General features: G+C 46.3%; 2 protein-coding genes across 2 annotated transcripts in view; both read left to right on the top strand.

Annotated features, from left to right (window-relative positions):
* LOC119453576 (neurofilament heavy polypeptide-like) overlaps positions 1 to 18314 on the top strand; it is a 512698-nt gene that overhangs the window by 241166 nt on the left and 253218 nt on the right. Inside the window, exons 7-9 of the mRNA XM_049667992.1 lie at positions 6525 to 6674; positions 7990 to 8139; positions 9429 to 9578. Coding sequence (XP_049523949.1) covers positions 6525 to 6674; positions 7990 to 8139; positions 9429 to 9578 — 450 coding nt within the window. The remainder of the gene's footprint in view (positions 1 to 6524; positions 6675 to 7989; positions 8140 to 9428; positions 9579 to 18314) is intronic.
* Positions 1 to 18314, top strand: part of LOC119453577 (tol-Pal system protein TolA-like) — a 281346-nt gene that overhangs the window by 72028 nt on the left and 191004 nt on the right. The gene's annotated exons all lie outside the window — the stretch shown is intronic.

The following is an 18314-nucleotide window of genomic DNA, read 5'->3' as shown; positions in this document are numbered from 1 at the left end:
GGCAGGCCAGACGTGCTCGTTTGTTGTCCATTGTGCACTGCCGGCCTATCTTGCCGAGCTTGCCGCCATACGAGACGGCTTGGCCGCGTTGCTCCCTTTTGTTCAAACTGCTCGATATTCCCAGCTCATCCTTCGCACGGACTCGACTCAAGCCATCCACGACATACGTAGGGTATCCCGGTCCTCTCTACTGTCGGATGGCATTAACTGTCTTCTTGCCACTACGAATATTGTGATACGCGTCCAGTGGGTGCCATGACCAGCCTTGCCCGGTCTACTTGTGGTAGGTTTGGTAACCTACCTAGAGAACATTACGTATCCAGTTCCGCATTTTCCTGAATACGCCTGCGGACAACTGCTCCGAAAAAAAAGCCTCCGACGTACCACACGAGCGCTTATACCTCCGTGTGGGTCAGATCTCCCTGGTGGGTTAACCCTGCGAGTGGAGGTTATGTTACGGAAGCTGTATGTCGGGTTCGCGCTCACCTCGTCTGTGACTGCTCCCTGGCCACAAAAGTACCACGGTCCCTATGATACATCGTGCCCATTTTGTGACAGTACAATTCAAAATGTGACAGTGACACACCTATTATGGACGTGCCCATGACTTCACCTAAGCTCTCTCCGCCAGCTCCGGGCAACAGGCCTTCAGCCTGGCCGCCCACCCGACCTTGAATGTTGAATTCATGGGCCATATCATCGTTCACTTCTAGATTTTTGCATGAGTCAAGTCTGTTCGTGTTTTTTTGACACGCCTTGTATTATGCCTAAGGGGAAGCTTTCGAAGAAAAAAAAATGAACCGTCGATAACACTTGAGTATGTTCTAATCATGCAGGTGCGTCTTGCGTTGAGCTTTGACTTGAAGTTATTAGTGGGTAACATGCAGTCCCGAGAAGAGGATGAAAAGTACACGTCTCAATATCCCACGAGCGGCGACCACGCGGTGTGTTAGAAGTCTTGTACCGGCGAGGACCGCTGCTGAAGCGAACAAAACAGCAGAATACATCTGATATGAATCTATCCGACACGAAGTATAGGTACAGCTGCAACGGAAAAGTATTAGGGCAAGTGGCCGATCACCGGATAAGATAAATTGCGGCACGCGGCGCTCTTGTTCCCATGCACACTGGTCCCCAAAGTGCCACATGCTTCACTCTCGTTTTGTGCTTGCTGGGGAACAACAGCGTCGCGTGTCGCAATTTATCTGGTCGAGTGATCGGTCACTTGTGCTAATCTTTTTCCGCTGCCCCAGCTGTACCTGTGTTCCACATACTAGCGTTGACTCATGTGACCTTCCACGTGTGGGATGGTTTTTGAAAGATTTTATCTGCATGTTTTTCTTGCTACGTTGATAACGTTGATGGTGAGGCGTCACCTAGGCTGGAGACTATTTTAGGTGGATAACGTACTCTCAATAAATCAGTTGTTAGTGCGCACACAACTGTCTCACTTGTTTCCTCGTGTCCTGTCCCACTGCGCAGTTTGTTAGAAAAAGATGTATCAGTACCAGCTCGCCCAGCTGTCGACTATGCTTAGAATACATTTGAAGTGGAAATTACCCTGCACACCCGCGCATACTTTCGCCGATCCCGAGGCCCCTCGCTGCTACACTAGACAGCTGAAACGCCGTGTGCTTGACGTTTGCGCGATGTTATAAAAAAATTGCACGAGCGTACGCATGTACATGGTATGCAGAAAAACGCCATCTGTATAACACGCACTCGAATCATTCGTCTGGCGTTCTCATGCGACGCACCGGAAGGAAATTGTTTTCACTTGTTTTTCATGAAAAACAATTTGCATCCACTGCATCGTACGAGAATAGTCTGAACGCCGACAGCTACCGCGAGTATGACCCCGCCCACAACTGTACAGGCACTGGCGCCAGGTGGACTAGCTGGTTTTATAATGCTGTATCATGCCAGACGCAATAACCAGTGGCGCAGATGAAAATAAAGATGGCTGTGATGAATATAAAAGGACGCATTGAGCATGCGCCTTCTTCATTGCGCCTTCCTCATCGTCAGAGGTGACATCAACGCACGACAGCTTTGTAGGCAGCCTTCATCGTGTCCGCGGTGTACCTGAGGTGTCTCGTCCCGTAAAAGGTATACGCAAGCGAGTAAGTGCAGGGAGACCAGAGATTTGGTGCTGAGTTTGCTGAAACAGGGCCGCATTCATCGGGCAATAGTCTAGTCAATCCTCTTCATATATATAGGGATAGACAAGGGAGAAGCTCCACGTCCAGACATGAAGTTCTTGCAGTTGGTTGCCGTCTTCGGCTTTATTTGCCTGGCTGTCACCACAGCAAAACATATCGGTGAGTTTTCAGGTTCCGTTCATCCCTGTGTTGACACTGTTTCTTCGTTTATTTAGGTATTCTCAGACTTTTTTTTTCTCTGAAGCTTAACCCGGCGGCACAACTACTTGTTTAAATAAAAGCATGAAAGCCCCCCACGTGCTTAAATTGCAATAGTGGCTTAGCCAGCATGTCGTCCATGAGCCAACGCATTTATCAGAGTGTTTGATTTGTTCTTAGCTTGGCATCTCTGAGAATCTTCCTCCCGAGCATCCAGCATTCCTGGGCAAAGCATTACCAGGTGATGAATACCTACTGTAGAACTAGGAGCAGCACACTTTGGACAGTTATCTTCAAGCGTTAAACACCGTGCCCAGGTGAAGCTTCAGCGAAGCATAACCGAGAAGCCAGATTGGTAGAGAGGAATAAACGCAAAGATGAAAGCAATCTGTGAGCGAAAGACGTGCTTGCTGACTTCGATGCACTCTGTAAGGGGTTTACTTAAGAAGCCATTAGAAACCTATTAAAATGTCATAGGTATAAATTGAAAAGGGCTTCTTGATGCCCGATCATTCGCTCGCCCGCAGATAGGCATTTACTAACTCCCTCAGTTCTCCGTCTTAATTAGTCATTCCTGCAGTTGGGACTTTCTTCATTTTTCTTCCATAGCTCTTGATCGACATATATGGCCTTATAAAACAGTCTTTGTGATGTGGCCTCAAGTCTTTAATTTCCCTGCAACTTCACTGCTGCAATTTCAGTACTGCTTCAGGAGCGTAGAAATATTTAAGCGTTCATTTCACATGGCCGCATCACTAATTTTCTTACTTTTTCTGACTGAATGTTGTGCCCAAAGGCCCTTTCATTATTTTACCAAGGGCTTCGTAGAATCACGAACTAGGTACTACCGCGCATTCTATTTTTGTTCAAATGCGATTTTTCAATAGCCTACGGGAGAAAGTGTTGTTCCGCCTGTGGCGGATATTGGAAGAAGCTGGAATTATACGTGCATAAGAAATCATTGTGTCTAGGTATCCAGTCGCAATCATTCGCTTAGCACGCTTATCGAAATTGCGAAACTGTGTAGGAAAAGTCCTAAGACTAGCACCAAACTTGAGATATCCGTCCCCGAAATCTGCTAAAAGGTACATTGCCGTTGCAATTAATATCGCCCAAAATTGGTAGACGGTGGCTTCTGAGAAATGGTCAACTGGAACGCCGATGTATGAGGCAGCACATTTTAAGGACGTAACTCTCAAATGTCGTTTATGGCTTGGAGTAGAATTCAACAATGCCTACTCTTTCTGCAGCGGCCAAAAGTCACGAATGGGAACTTTGTCAGTGCGAAGAAATAACTGCGTACCATCTCTGTCATTGTACTCGTTTCAGTGGACAACAAAGCGTTTTGTACAATGTTCGACAAGCTTGACAACCGTCCTCTCACGGAAAAGATAATTCTTGTACCTTGGTCCCAGCTGACATCGGCCCGAGTTGCTCTGAAAGTACTAGTGTGTTTTGAAAAACCACCGGGACTGAACAAAAAAACTGTAGTCGTTGTCAGTTGCGTTCCTCGCGCTTGTTCAGATGAATTTGTTCGTATTTTGTCTTCTTTTCTGATCTTTTCTGCCCTTTGCTCTTCCCAGCCAACCAACAGAGTAGCGAACCGGACAGTCAATCTGGTTAAATTATTTGCCTTTCATAACTTATTTTCTCTCTTTAAAGGGACACTAAAGAGAGACAGGAAGTTCAGCTGGAATAAAAGAGGGACCTTCAGGAATGCATGCAGTTTTTGTTGGGTGCAAAAATATGAATTATTAGCGGAGAAATTCGTAAACAAAGACCAAATATCTCTTCCTCAATTTCTCTCACCCTAGATTTGGCGCTGAAGCAGTGTCGTCACAGATTTCATTGCTCTTAGCGAATCAGAATGCGCCATGATACGTCACCGCTTGCGTAAACGGCCGAGGCGCTGGATGCATCATGGCTGCATCCATGGTCGCTGCGTTTGCGTTCGCCGCGATGGATACCGTTGCTGCCGCTGAACCTTGCAACGAAGAGCTCGCCAGGGAAGCAGGACTGCATTTCAGCGATATTCAGTGAAACGGAGCGCGAAATGATCCTCCGTGCTCGAGCGGTAGGTGTTTCCGCGTGCGATGGCGGTGAGCCGCCGGCCGCGCCGGCGGAGAGCTTCGTTTTCGTCGACGGAAGGCGAAGCGTACGGTCCGCCAGGCGACGATGTTCCCGACAGAACAAGCGTAGAAAGTTGCGCACGTACTCGGTATGGTTATTTCGTGGCTTTATTTAATGACATTCAGCACTCACCGAGCCGCCAGTTTGCTGCTGCAGGGGCACCGGTAGGGGGTTTGATGAAGGCCGCATTGAGGGAACAGCTGCTCGAGAAAGGACTGGCCTCTGGGGCACGCCAAGATACTTTCCGAGGGCACGATTATACACATAATCCGAGGGCGAGAAATGCAGAGAGCACACCATCGGTTTCTCTGGCTCTTTTGCCGTTTTATCATCGGCAGAGCGCTGAGCCATTGCGAACGCCGGGGAGCCGGGGCTCTCCGCGCGACACCACATGAAAGGACACAATCGAGTCAACACTGCCGCTGCCCCTGAGCAAGCGCCTTGGGCCATTTATACAGCCCTCAACACTACACACACGAGGCATTTTCTGGCTGTTTCCCGCGAAGTCAACGTTTTTCGAGCCTACGCAACACGCAACCAAACACCGTAGAGCGGAACAGGTGCGCGCAACGATGCATTGACCAAAAACGAAACTACGAAACTATCACGGCCGCATGTATTGCCATGCCATTTTTTTATTTATTTAATTTTGTGCTAAACTTGTACTTCCTCGCTTGAAACGGTTTAAAAAGTTGGCAAATGCTGTTTATGTACGTTTAAGGTGTATTTCATTTTGCGTTTTATTAACAGCGATAAATCGCTCTCGACCAATCGCGACCGGCCTGCATTTGTAATCTCCGACGTCACGAACGTGTAATGCGGGAAACTCGAAGGGGCGTCAGCACCTATCCTTCAGTTTTTCGCTATTATCTCGCTTATTAAACATTTGTTTGCAGTAAGAATGGTATGGCTGTGATCGTGAAAGGATTATCTACCATTTAGGCTCAACTTCCGGTTTCTCTTTAGTGTCCCTTTAAGGACTCAGAGCCCTAAAGTGGTGCTAGTCTTATTACTCCTGGAACGGTGTGCGATTATTCGGAATTTACGATAGGAGCCGAATAGTCCGCTCTATTTGACTCGTATTCGGTTCGAGAATTCACTGTTTGAAATTGTCGAATATTCTTTTCGGTTCGCATGTGAGGAACATCAGCACTTACTGGTGTCTCCCGAGAGAAAGATGGATACAAATGAGAACTGTTCGGTGTGATTTGGCTACAGGAGTGTCGCGGCTACTCTACACAAACTGACAAGCGTCGTTTACTGACTGAACGCTGGGCTCACATGACCTTCGATCAATAACATCCAGTCATTCAAAGACAATGCCTCAGATATAGGCCGCCTATACGCGAATTTGTTGTCTCGATTTGTTATTTGACCAGTCTCATCGAATTTGGATCTCAAACCAATATGTTCGTTCGATGCTCTGGTATCAGATTTTTCTCCCACTTCGGACAAAACACTGAACTTGCATCTGGTGACGTGCTGTTTCCTTGTTTTGGGGATGTCATTGTCATGGTGGGCTAGATGTTTATGTTTAGGCACCACACAGGTCAAAATTACAATCATGCCTAAACATATACCTATATACAGAGGTTTTACATGCGAAAAGCAGTATCTGACTATGAGGCCCGCCGTAGTGTGGGACTCCGGAAACATTTACCGCCTAAGGGGATCTTTATTGCGCACCCAATTCACGGACCGCGCGCGTGTTCGCATTTCGCCCCTATCAGAAAGCGACCACCAATGCCGGGATTTCATCCGGAGTCATTTCATCCGGAGGGCAGTGCCATAGCCGCTAAGCCACCGCAGCGGGTTATTTTAGCCATGTAATGTTTATGTTTGTGCTACACTTCTCACACGCAATGCCGGAATGCTGACAGAATTTCATGCAACTGCACACTCTGAGACGTTGACGCAGCAATGTCACGTGGACGAGGTCGATGTTCTATTGGCGTTTGCCGAGACGTGTGGCGAGGAGAGGAGTACGCAGACAGATGTACGTTCTACGTCATTTGACGTGTAACCGTTTTATAGGTAAGAGAGAAACCCCCGCCGAGGCTGCTGCCAAGACAGCCGCCGACGCAAAAGCAGCCGCAGACAAGACAGCAGCCGATGCCGCAGAAGCAGCAGCCAAGACAGCCGCCGGCCGCGCAGCAGCAGCTCCTAGGACTGAAGGAGCCCGTGGTAAGGACGACGTCATGGCTTTTGTTTGCTCTGTTTCGACGGGAGGCAGAACCCTCTGTGGGAGCCCAGTGGGTGGGTAGCCCAGTGGGGTAGCCCAGTTACGACCTAGAGCTCCGATGCTGAGCTCTAGGTCGCAACTTCTAACCAGGCCACGGCGACCGTATTTCCATGGTGCGGTGACAAGACAAAAAAAAGGGAAAAAAAGAAAACGCTCCAACAGTAAATTTAGACATCCGCGCATTTGTGAACAACTATCAGTTCCGTTGGATACAGAAATGAAGTTTGTGTTTATATGAAAAATTTTTTGCGTTTCCATGAATTTATTTGAAACTTCAAAGCGTTTCACTTCTTTTTCACTATAAAGAATATTCTGTCAAAATACCCGGTGTTGAATAGAGAGCATAAATAATTGATTGCCAGCGAGGAACTGACATTCAACGGCGCTCTTACCACAGTTGTCATTCAAACGGAAATGAATACCATAACAAATAAATATAACATATAATTTTGATTCGACGTTGTGGTTCCCATACGGGCCCTTTGTTAACAACGTCACGTTTAGCATTGTTAACAACGGTGCACTTGAGAATATACTTTAGTTTATTTTGCGAGTGTATGTTTTAGTTCAATTTTGTTCTTTCTTCACCATACTGGTTTCCGTTCAACACTGTACTGAGAATAGAATGACATAATAGCATTGTGCAAGTAATCTGTAAGCAGTCAATTTGGAGGCATTAGCATATCTGATTGTATGTAGATGAAGAAAAAAATCAGCGAAACGAGGCAAGAAAGAGTAATAGTGTTTCGAGTATGACCCATTTGCTTTTATTCGCGTCTGCAGCAATCTCGCAATTTGCCACGTTTAAATTACTGGTTTCCTTCGTAGGCATCAGAACGCGGCCAAATTCACGCTGCTGTGGTGCCGAGTGCTGGAGCAACATCGCCTCGTTCTAAAAGAGGGCAGCCCAATACTCGAGACTATCGCGTATCAGCAGTACATTTCTAGCGTAACTCATGACTGCACGATAAAATGTTTCGTAAGATAACGCTTCATAGTTCAGCACAGAGAGCAACGTTTTGGAGCCGCATAAGCGTGCTTTTAGGCAGTTATGAGTGACTGTTGTGCTACACCTCTCACACGCAATGCCGGAATGCCGACAGAATTTCATGCAACTGCACACTCTGAGACGTTGACGCAGTAATGTCACGTGCACGAGGTCGATGTTCTATTTGCGTTTGTCGAGACGTGTGGCGAGGAGAGGTGTACGCAGACAGATGTATGTTCTACGTCATTTGACGTGTAACCGTTTTATAGGTAAGAGAGAAACCCCCGCCGAGGCTGCTGCCAAGACAGCCGCCGACGCAAAAGCAGCCGCAGACAAGACAGCAGCCGATGCCGCAGAAGCAGCAGCCAAGACAGCCGCCGGCCGCGCAGCAGCAGCACCTAGGACGGAAGGAGCCCGTGGTAAATACGACGTCACGGCTTTTGTTTGCTCTGTTTCGACGGGAGGCAGAAGCCTCTGTGGTAGCCCAGTGGGTATGGCGCTCCGATGCTGAGCTCTAGGTCACAACTTCCAACCAGGTCACGGCGACCGCATTTCCATGCTGCGGTGACAAAAAGAAAAGGAAAAAAAAAAGAAAACGCTCGAGCAGTTAAATTTAGACATCCGCGCATTTATGAACTACTAACAGTTCCGTTTGATACAGAAATGAACTTTGTGTTTATGTGAACCATTTCTTGCGTTGCCATGAATTTATTTGAAATTTCAAGGAGTTTCACTTCTTATTCACTGTAATCAATAGTATGTCGAAATACCCGGTGTAGAATAGAGAGCATAAATAACTGATTGCCAGTGAGGAACTGATATTCAACGGTGCTGTTATGTTAGTTGGCATTCAAATGGAAATGAATACCATAACAAATAAATATAACATATAATATTGATTCAACGTTGTGGGGCCCATACGGGCCCTTTGTTAACAGCGAGACGTTTAGCATTGTGAACAAGGGTGCAATTGAGATTATATTTTAGTTTATTTTGCGAGAGCATGTTTTAGTTCAATTTTGTTCTTTCTTCACCATACTGGTTTCCGTTCAACACTGTACTGAGAATAGAATGTCATAATAGCCTTGAGCAAATGATCTGTAAGCAGTCTATTTGGAGGCATTAGCATATCTGATGGTATGTAGATGAAGAATAAAAAAATCAGCGAAACAAGGCAAGAAAGAGTAACAGTGTTTCGCGTATGACCCAGTTGCTTTTATTCGCGTCTGCCGCAATCTTCGCAACTTGCTGCGTTTAAATTACTGGCATCCTTCGTAGGCATCAGAACGCGGCCAAATTCACACTGCTGTGGTGCCGAGTGCTGGAGCAACATCGCCTCGTTCTAAAAGAGGGCAGCCCAATACTCGAGACTATCGCGTATCAGCAGTACATTTCTAGCGTAACTCGTGACTGCACGATAAAATGTTTCGTAAGATAACGCTTTATAGTTCAGCACAGAGAGCAACGTTTTGAAGCCGCATAAGCGTGCTTTTAGGCAGTTATGAGTGACTGTTGTGCTACACCTCTCACACGCAATGCCGGAATGCCGACAGAATTTCATGCAACTGCGCACTCTGAGACGTTGACGCAGTAATGTCACGCTGCACGAGGTCGATGTTCTATTGGCGTTTGTCGAGACGTGTGGCGAGGAGAGGAGTACGCAGACAGATGTATGTTCTACGTCATTTGACGTGTAACCGTTTTATAGGTAAGAGAGAAACCCCCGCCGAGGCTGCTGCCAAGACAGCCGCCGACGCAAAAGCAGCCGCAGACAAGACAGCAGCCGATGCCGCAGAAGCCGCAGCCAAGACAGCCGCCGGCCGCGCAGCAGCAGCACCTAGGACGGAAGGAGCCCGTGGTAAATACGACGTCACGGCTTTTGTTTGCTCTGTTTCGACGGGAGGCAGAACCCTCTGTGGAAGCCCAGTGGGTATGGCGCTCCGATGCTGAGCTCTAGGTCGCAACTTCCAACCAGGTCACGGCGACCGCATTTCCATGGTGCGGTGACAAGACAAAAAAAAAAAAAAAGGAAAGAAAAAAGGGAAAACGCTCGAGCAGTTAAATTTAGACATCCGCGCATTTATGAACTACTAACAGTTCCGTTTGATACCGAAATGAACTTTGTGTTTATGTGAACCATTTCTTGCGTTGCTGTAATCAATAGTATGTCGAAATACCCGGTGTAGAATAGAGAGGCATAAATAACTGATTGCCAGTGAGGAACTGAAATTCAACGGTGCTGTTATGCTAGTTGGCATTCAAATGGAAATGAATACCATAACAAATAATATAACATATAATATTGATTCGACGTTGTGGGGCACATACGGGCCCTTTGTTAACAGCGACACGTTTAGCATTGTGAACAAGGGTGCAATTGAGATTATATTTTAGTTTATTTTGCGAGAACATGTTTTAGTTCAATTTTGTTCTTTCTTCACCATACTGTTTCCGTTCAACACTGTACTGAGAACAGAATGTCATAATAGCCTTGAGCAAATAATCTGTAAGCAGTCAATTCGCAGGCAATTCCAATGGTATATAGATGAAAAAGAAAAAAAAAAACGAAACAAAGCGAGAAAGAGTAACATTGTTTCGCGTATGATCCATTTGCTTTTATTCGCGTCTGCCGCAATCTCGCAACTTGCCGCGTTTAAATTACTGGCATCCTTCGTAGGCATCAGAACGCGGCCAAATTCACACTGCTGTGGTGCCGAGTGCTGGAGAAACATCGCCTCGTTCTAAAAGAAGGCAGCCGAATACTCGAGACTATCGCGTATCAGCAGTACATTTCTAGCGTAACTCATGACTGCACGATAAAATGTTTCGTAAGATAACGCTTCATAGTTCAGCACAGAGAGCAACGTTTTGAAGCCGCATAAGCGTGCTTTTAGGCAGTTATGAGTGACTTTTGTGCTACACCTCTCACACGCAATGGTGGAATGCTGACAGAATTTCATGCAACTGCACACTCTGAGACATTGACGCAGTAAGGTCACGTGGACGAGGTCGTTGTTCAATTGGCGTTTCTCGAGACGTGTGGCGAGGAGAATTGTACGTAGACAGACGTACGTTCTTCGCCATGTGACGTGTAACCGGTTTCTAGGTAAGAGAGAAACCCCCGCCGAGGCCGCCGCCAAGACAGCGGCCGACGCCGACGCAGCAGCAAAAAAGACTGCCGCCGACGCCGACGCAGCTGCAAAAAAGACCGCCGCCGACGCCGCAGCAGCAGCAGGCAGGAACGCCTAGCAGCAGCAGTAGCAGCCTAGCATCAGCAGGAGAAGCCGCCCAGCAGCAGCAGCAGCAGCAGCAGCAACAGCAGAAAATGAACAATAAACAGGAGGGTCCGCATAGAAAAGCTTTGGTTGAATGTTGAATTTCCTTTATTTACATAAACATAAAATTTATGGGCGCTTAAGTAAAAAGTTGCACACAGGAATTTGTGGGGCTTTAAAACCCAATATGAGGGTAGCAGCGGCAGGCACAGGTACTTATTCATGATTGCAAACCTACATGTTTACTACATACAATGTTGACTTACAATGGTACAATACAATAACATACAATAACATACGATGTTGACTTAGGTGGTGCCAGCCAAAGTAAACGCAATATAAGGAAACACTATAAACCATAAGCGCCATGAAGTCCGCAGTTTACACATAAGCAACAAAAGCAGTGACAAAAAAGAAGTTGGGAGTTTCACCCGAAAACCGAAGCATCAATTGCGATTGCATATTGGTAGACAGCTCTACGAAGTAAGGACGGTAGTTTTATCGGCCGTATCAAGTTGTAAATATTGGCTTACTAACTAAATAAAGGAGCACGGTGTCACGCGCGCACAGGAAAACATGGACAATTCTCACTCGATGACCGCGGGCACTCGTCAAAACGCTGGAGTTGGACCTTCGTGCTGTCTTTCGTCTCGCTTCAACGCCAACGTCGAAAGCACAGCACATACGACGCCACCGGCACTCGGCGCAGCAATTTGTGCCCATCGCAGATTGTTTTGAAGATGAGGCTCAGCGGGCGCACACTTTGGCCACAGAGCAAATCGCTTTCAAGATAAGGTGCTCGCGCTGCAGCTCCGTCAAGCAGCCGCAAGAGCAGAACGCACCCCCCCGACCACCGCCACCGTCTCCGTCGCCATCTCCCCGTGCCCCGCGAGCGAATGAAAACCGGGCGCTTCCGGCCATTTCCTCGCTCGCGTACGCGAGATTAAGCTGCGGTTGCCGGCTCACCCTAACACGCTTGTACTCCCACACACAGCGTACGGCGCGCAGTGACGGTTTTATCGCCGTTGGATACGAAACCTCACGGCGACGGCAGAAATTCGCTTGAAGTGTCCATATAATTGATATCGCAATAAAATGAAGCAACACATTCAGTCATGTTGAAATATCACGGGAGAACTCATACAAACGCGAAACAGGACAGGAAGTGACATAGATGTTGTGCATAAGTGTGTTTAACAGGCGTAGTAAGTAATGATGTAACATTTGAAACACATAGTTAATTTGAGGATGTGCTTTATGGCAGTGCTCAGGTGACCGTGGGCTGTATTATGGTCTCGATTCTAGTTACCTACAGTTTTCTATTTTTTATTATTTAATAAACGTCTCTCTCTCTCTACTTACCTACGTTAAGATTGTAATGCATGACAGGTGTTGCTTCTCGTCTTTACGATAAGCTAACGACAGCCTGAAGTCTAACAGAGAGTGCAGTGTAATATAAACTTTTGGAAGAGAGGTGCAATATGAGCATCGAATCGAACATTACCGATAGTACGAATTACTTTTCGCTGAAGCAGCAATAATCGATTTATATTGGTAGCAGACGTCGTACTCCACACCAGACAGCAGTGGCGTACACACTAAACATTTTAACACGCTTAAGGGTGTAAATCAGTTTGTCGCCAGACGGACACCGTGAGGCTGCTGTTACCTACACCCTAAAATTGGGGTGCTATTGTAGCACCTTAGAGGAACGGTGTACGGCAAAAATAAACTTAGGGTGTAAGGGTGCTAGTCCACGTTAACACCCATAGTCACGGGAGTTGGAAGGGTGTACACCCTTTTATTTCTACATTGCATGGAAGGCTGGATCGGCTGTAGACGCCTTGAATTACGACTATTTAGAGCGATCCATGCGTAACTCTCATGTGTGTTCACGTTCAGCTACCAAACACGGCATCTGATAGCCGAACTTGAAGCTGCGATGAGCATACACAACATTTATACATGTGGATCTCAATAAATATTTTTAATTCAGGGTCAAACCCGTCTTCACTGCAAAAATGCGACCTAGTATAAATTCTATACTTCTGAGCATGTATATCTACAGCAATGGTTATTAAGATTTCTAGATCCCTATAATGTGTAATAAAGACTGCCAAGACAGATGATACTGCATTTTGAAGGAAATATCAATATATTTATTCCATGATAGAATACAGAGTACCCAATATACATAAATGACAATAACCTAAATATGCGCAATAATCAACAAACACATTTGTAAGTACAACATTTAGAGTTGCCACAAAAGTGTGTTTTTAATCTACAAGAACTGAATTAATATGTCCTTATATAAGGAGAAACTTTATGGTAACACTGAAAGAGCCCGAGCTTGACTTGAAGTGTATTGTGCCACTTAAAGGAATACATTTTAGCATTAAACTGCAAGTACAAATTCATGTTTTGATGGCCTTGAAAAAATCGTATATGGCAAAGATCAATTAGGAAAGTACATGAAATGCAGAGAGAAGCACATGACACGAAACACCTGCCATTTTGTACACCAATGTCATGGCAAAGCATTCTGAAAAGTTCATTTAGAAATACGATGTAAAGCTTGACTGGCCAACATTTTGAACTGACTGAAACATTTTCCACACATGAACTTGCTTTAAATAAGGTTTGAGCTAAGATCACTATTATGAATGTTTGCTCAACAGGATTACTTCAGCACGAAAATGATATAAAATCTCTCTTGCCCCTAAATAATTTTTTTCTTGTGTCAATAGGGAGAGTTCTCTGGGCTAAAAGTGGTGTGTAGCAGATTTTTTAATACCAATTCTGGTTTCTTTAAATATTTGTAATGTGAAGGCACTGCATGGTCTGCTAAAAATTTGTCACTTGAAAATGCGCTCAATTTCTACTGCAAGAAAAAAAAAGCTGCAATATCCAACATTTACTATTGTTTAGTTGCAAAAAGCATTATCAATACTATACAACAAACCACTGTTCATTATGTACTCTGCTGGCCACATCAGGTGGATGAAGTGAGTTTAAATACATTGCCAATTTTTAAATTATTTGTACTCGGTGCAATAATGCAAGATTAGGGCTTGTGGCACCTGAGTACGTACAAAATGAGCAAATGTTTATTGAATCAGCTATACAGTACTCTGGTTATTGAAGGAAGTTTCAAATGTGGGAGTTCACACTTTTCAAACACAGTCAGTCATGCAAGGGACAGTCATCAATAAGTACAAATTAAACATCATGCTTAATATTCTCCACCAAGAAATGATGCTATCAAGCAGCATCAATATATTTACCAAGGTATATATAGGTAATTCGAAATGAGAAAAGATGTTTGCAGCTCAAACGTATACACATGTTTTATGCAACAAAACAACTTTAGTTTTCATCAAAGCGAGAATACTGTTCACGGTTAACCACGAGGAACAGGGACTCCATTGTCTGAGCGTGCAGCTCAAGGTTACGCTGGAATCTTGCTTCCTGCATTAGCAAAATAACAACAGAATCAGGAGAGTTGACCCTGTACAATTCATTATGATCCTGAACATTGCGGGAAATTTGATAAGGCAACAAGCTTCTGAAAACAACAATCCTAATTATGATGACCGAACACAAAACACAGCTTAGGTAACTGGGCGTGACAAATGAAACGTAGGGGAAATTTCTAGTTTTCAAATTTAGAAATCGCAATTAGCGCGGTCAGTAGACCACTAAGTCATTGGGAATACAAAATGGCGTACGTAGCAGCAAAAATAAATTAATTTACAGTAGCCTTTTCCCCATGAAAAAATAAAAGCATAAAATGTAAAGACACTACCAACGACATCTCTCAACAGTGGGTCTTTCTCCAGGAGCATGGATATGCCCTCACTATAAAACTGACATAAATCTACAATAAAGGTTTGCATTACACTTCAGAAGCGTTGCAGCAGAAGACTTCATCGGACAAGACACAATAAGACTGCTATGCTCAAGGCATGACAAAATAGTTGTTTCTAACGCAACGTTTATACACAAGGAGACAAAGAGCACTAGTATACAGAAAGAGCGCACAACAGATGAAAATAAAGAAACTCCTACCTACATTCACACCTGTCCTGATCCTTATATCCAGCCCAACAATCAATTTTCCACTGCCGTCTATAACGTCCTTTCTGTATACTTACGTTTGTTTATTTATTATTGTGTATTCCCTTACTGCTTGAGTGAGAATCAGTGTTTCGGCACATTTCCCTGGAAAACTTAGCACGTTCTGTCAACTATTTTCCTCAGAACACACCTCCCGTGTTCCAATGTGTTAGCTTGGCAATACGCAGACAAGAACCTTCTTTAAACTTACAATCTTTCCTCGTGCTTCCAATTTCTACTTCATAATCTAAACAGTGACGTCATTCCTACTATAGTTTACGTTGTCCTCCCACTATTTACGCAGTCCTTGTATTGCAGTTAGGCAGCACGATATTGTCACACCTTGAAACATGTCTGATCGCCAGCTGTCTGACCGCCAGCTGAACAAACGCAAAGCTCAAGCAGCCGCGCGTGGATTGGAGTAACTTCGTCTGCCTCTTCGTTGGCGCCGGTCAAAAGCAGGTGCCGGCGCATGGCGCGTGGACTAGCGCGCGTCTTCGGCTTTCTAATTATGTCCCGCATGTTGCAAGGTGTGACATTATTCTCCCTCCTCGGAAGAGCATCGACTCGATGCTAAAAGAAGCCCACACACTACAGGGCGAACGTAGAAGTACACGCGTGGAAGACATATGGACACACGAACGCTTGCTGACGCGCAGTCATAGAACGCAGGGCAATGTCAGTGAGGCAATGATTGTCCACGACAAAAATAAATAAAACAAAAGGAATGGCATGGTCCACAAACTATGGTGGTTATGGAGTGCGGTACGGTTTCAGCCGCACAACGTGCACAATCTCGGGTAGTGTCTTTCGACGTCGTGTTGGTTGGCTGCCATCAGGAAGAACCTCGTAGTTGACGTCCCTCACTCGCCGCAGCACTTTATAAGGTCCGAAGTACCGGCTGAGAAGTTTCTCGGATAGGCCTTTGCAGCGGACAGGAGTTCAGACCAGAACCCGATCGCCTGGTTGGTACTCAACTTGGCGATGGCGGAGGTTGTAGTGGCGTGTGTCGATGCACTGCTGTTTCTTGATGTTCGTGCGAGCCAGTTGGCGTGCTTCCTCGGCGCGCTGCACGAAGAGCTCGGCGTCTTGGTCAAGACCATCAAAGGTGTCGCATGGAAGCATTGCTTCAAGCATGGTCGGAACTTCACGACCGTAAACAAGGTAGAACGGCGTGAAGCAGGTGGTCTCTTGCGTCGCGGTGTTATACGCAAACATTACGTAGGGAAGTACTTCATCCCACGTTTTGTGCTGAACGTCTACGTACATAGAGAGCATGTCAGTCATAGTTTTGTTGAGCCTTTCGGTCAGGCCATTTGTCTGCGGGTGATAGGCAGTCGTCTTTCGATGCGTCGTGTAACTTAATAGGAAAACGTCTTCAATGAGCCGTGCCGTAAATGCCGTTCCTCGGTCGGTAATGACGCACGATGGGGCGCCATGACGTAGTACAATGTTGTTTACAAAAAATTCCGCAACCTCGGAAGCACTGCAGTGCCTCGAGGCAGAGCCTTTGCTTCAGCATAGCGCGTCAAATAATCTGTGGCGATGATTATAAACTTGTTTCCCGAAGATGACCGAGGAAACGGGCCCTAGAGATCCATGCCGACTTGGTCAAAAGGTCTTCGAGGTGGGTCAATGGGTTTCAGTAATCACGCAGGCTTCACAGCTGGCGACTTCCGGCGCTGGCACTCACGACAGGCTTAGACATACCGTTTAACGCAAGTGGCGAGTTTCGGCCAATAGTACGATTTGCGCACTCTAGCAAGGGTTCTAGTGTAGCCTAGGTGGCCAGACGGAGGTTCATAGTGGCAGGCGAACAGAATTTCGGCACGAAGCTCTGCTGGCACGACCAAAAGGTAGGTTTTGTGGCTGGCAGCGGAGTTCTTCTTGTACAGTACGCCCTGTCGTAAACGAAAGGACGACAGTCCGCGAGCTAATTGTCGGGGCAGAGTGGCGTTGCGGCCTTCTAGATGTTCAATAATTGGCTGTAATTCCTCATCTGCGCGCTGCAGTTGGGACAAGTCTGTCACACTTACAGCCCCAAGGAAAGCGCTGTCGTCCTCAATGTCGTTATGAGGAGATTCGACAGGCGCGCGTGACAGCGTGTCGGCGTCTTCGTGCGTGCGCCCGGACTTGTATGCGATAGTCACATCGTATTCCTGCAGGCGTAGGCTCCACCGTGCCAGTCGTCCAGAAGGATCCCTCAAGTTTGCCAGCCAGCGCAACGAGTGGTGATCTGTCACGACCTTGAATGGGCGGCCGTAAAGGTAAGGCAGAAACTTTGCAAGAGCCCATATGACTGCAAGGCACTCTTTCTCCGTAGTTGTGTAGTTGGACTCCGGGCGCGATAAAGTGCGATTTGCGAAAGCGATAACTCTTTCAACGCCCTCCTGCGTTGTACGAGTGCCGCACCCAAGCCAATGTTACTGGCGTCGGTATGAATTTCAGTCTCGGCCTGTTCATCAAAGTGTCCAAGAACGGGCGGTGAAGCCAAGCGTGTCGGAGCTCGGTGAAAGCGGCTTCTTGGTGAGCGCTCCAAGTGAACGGCATATCATTTCTTGTGAGACGGGTAAGCGGTTCAGCAATCTTTGAAAAATCAGTGATAAAGCGCCGATAGTACGCACACAGACCCAGGAAGCGCCGGACACTTTTCTTATAGGTAGGGGTTGGAAAAGCGGCCTCAGCAGCAGTTTTGTCGGGATCAGGAAGGACGCCATTCGCGCTGACGACATGACCGAGAAACTTCAGCTCTTGGTAGCCGAAGTGGTATTTCTGAGGCTTTAGTGTAAGGTTAGCCAATCGGATTGCCTCGAGTACCTGACGTAGTCGGATAAGGTGCTCAGAAAAACTGGCTGAAAAAAACGACGACATCATCTAGATAGACGAGGCAGCTTTGCCACTTCAGGTCGGCCAGCACAGTGTCCATCATCCGTTGGAAAGTTGCTGGAGCAGAGCAAAGACCGAACGGAAGCACCCGGAACTCGTAAAGACCGTCCGGAGTGACAAAGGCAGTTTTTTAACGGTCCCGCTCGTCGACCTCAATCTGCCAATAGCCGCTTTTTAAATCAAGAGATGAAAAGTACTTCGCTCGTCGTAGCCGGTCCAGAGAATCATCGATGCGCGGCAACGGGTAAACGTCTTTTTTTGTGACGTTGTTGAGCTTTCGGTAATCAACACAAAAGCGAAGCGTGCCATCCTTC

The sequence above is a fragment of the Dermacentor silvarum genome, chromosome 5 (assembly GCF_013339745.2).
Source record: "Dermacentor silvarum isolate Dsil-2018 chromosome 5, BIME_Dsil_1.4, whole genome shotgun sequence".
Classification (NCBI taxonomy): domain Eukaryota; kingdom Metazoa; phylum Arthropoda; class Arachnida; order Ixodida; family Ixodidae; genus Dermacentor; species Dermacentor silvarum.
Note: the sequence above shows the minus strand (reverse complement) of the source record. Positions and strands in the feature narration are given on the sequence as shown.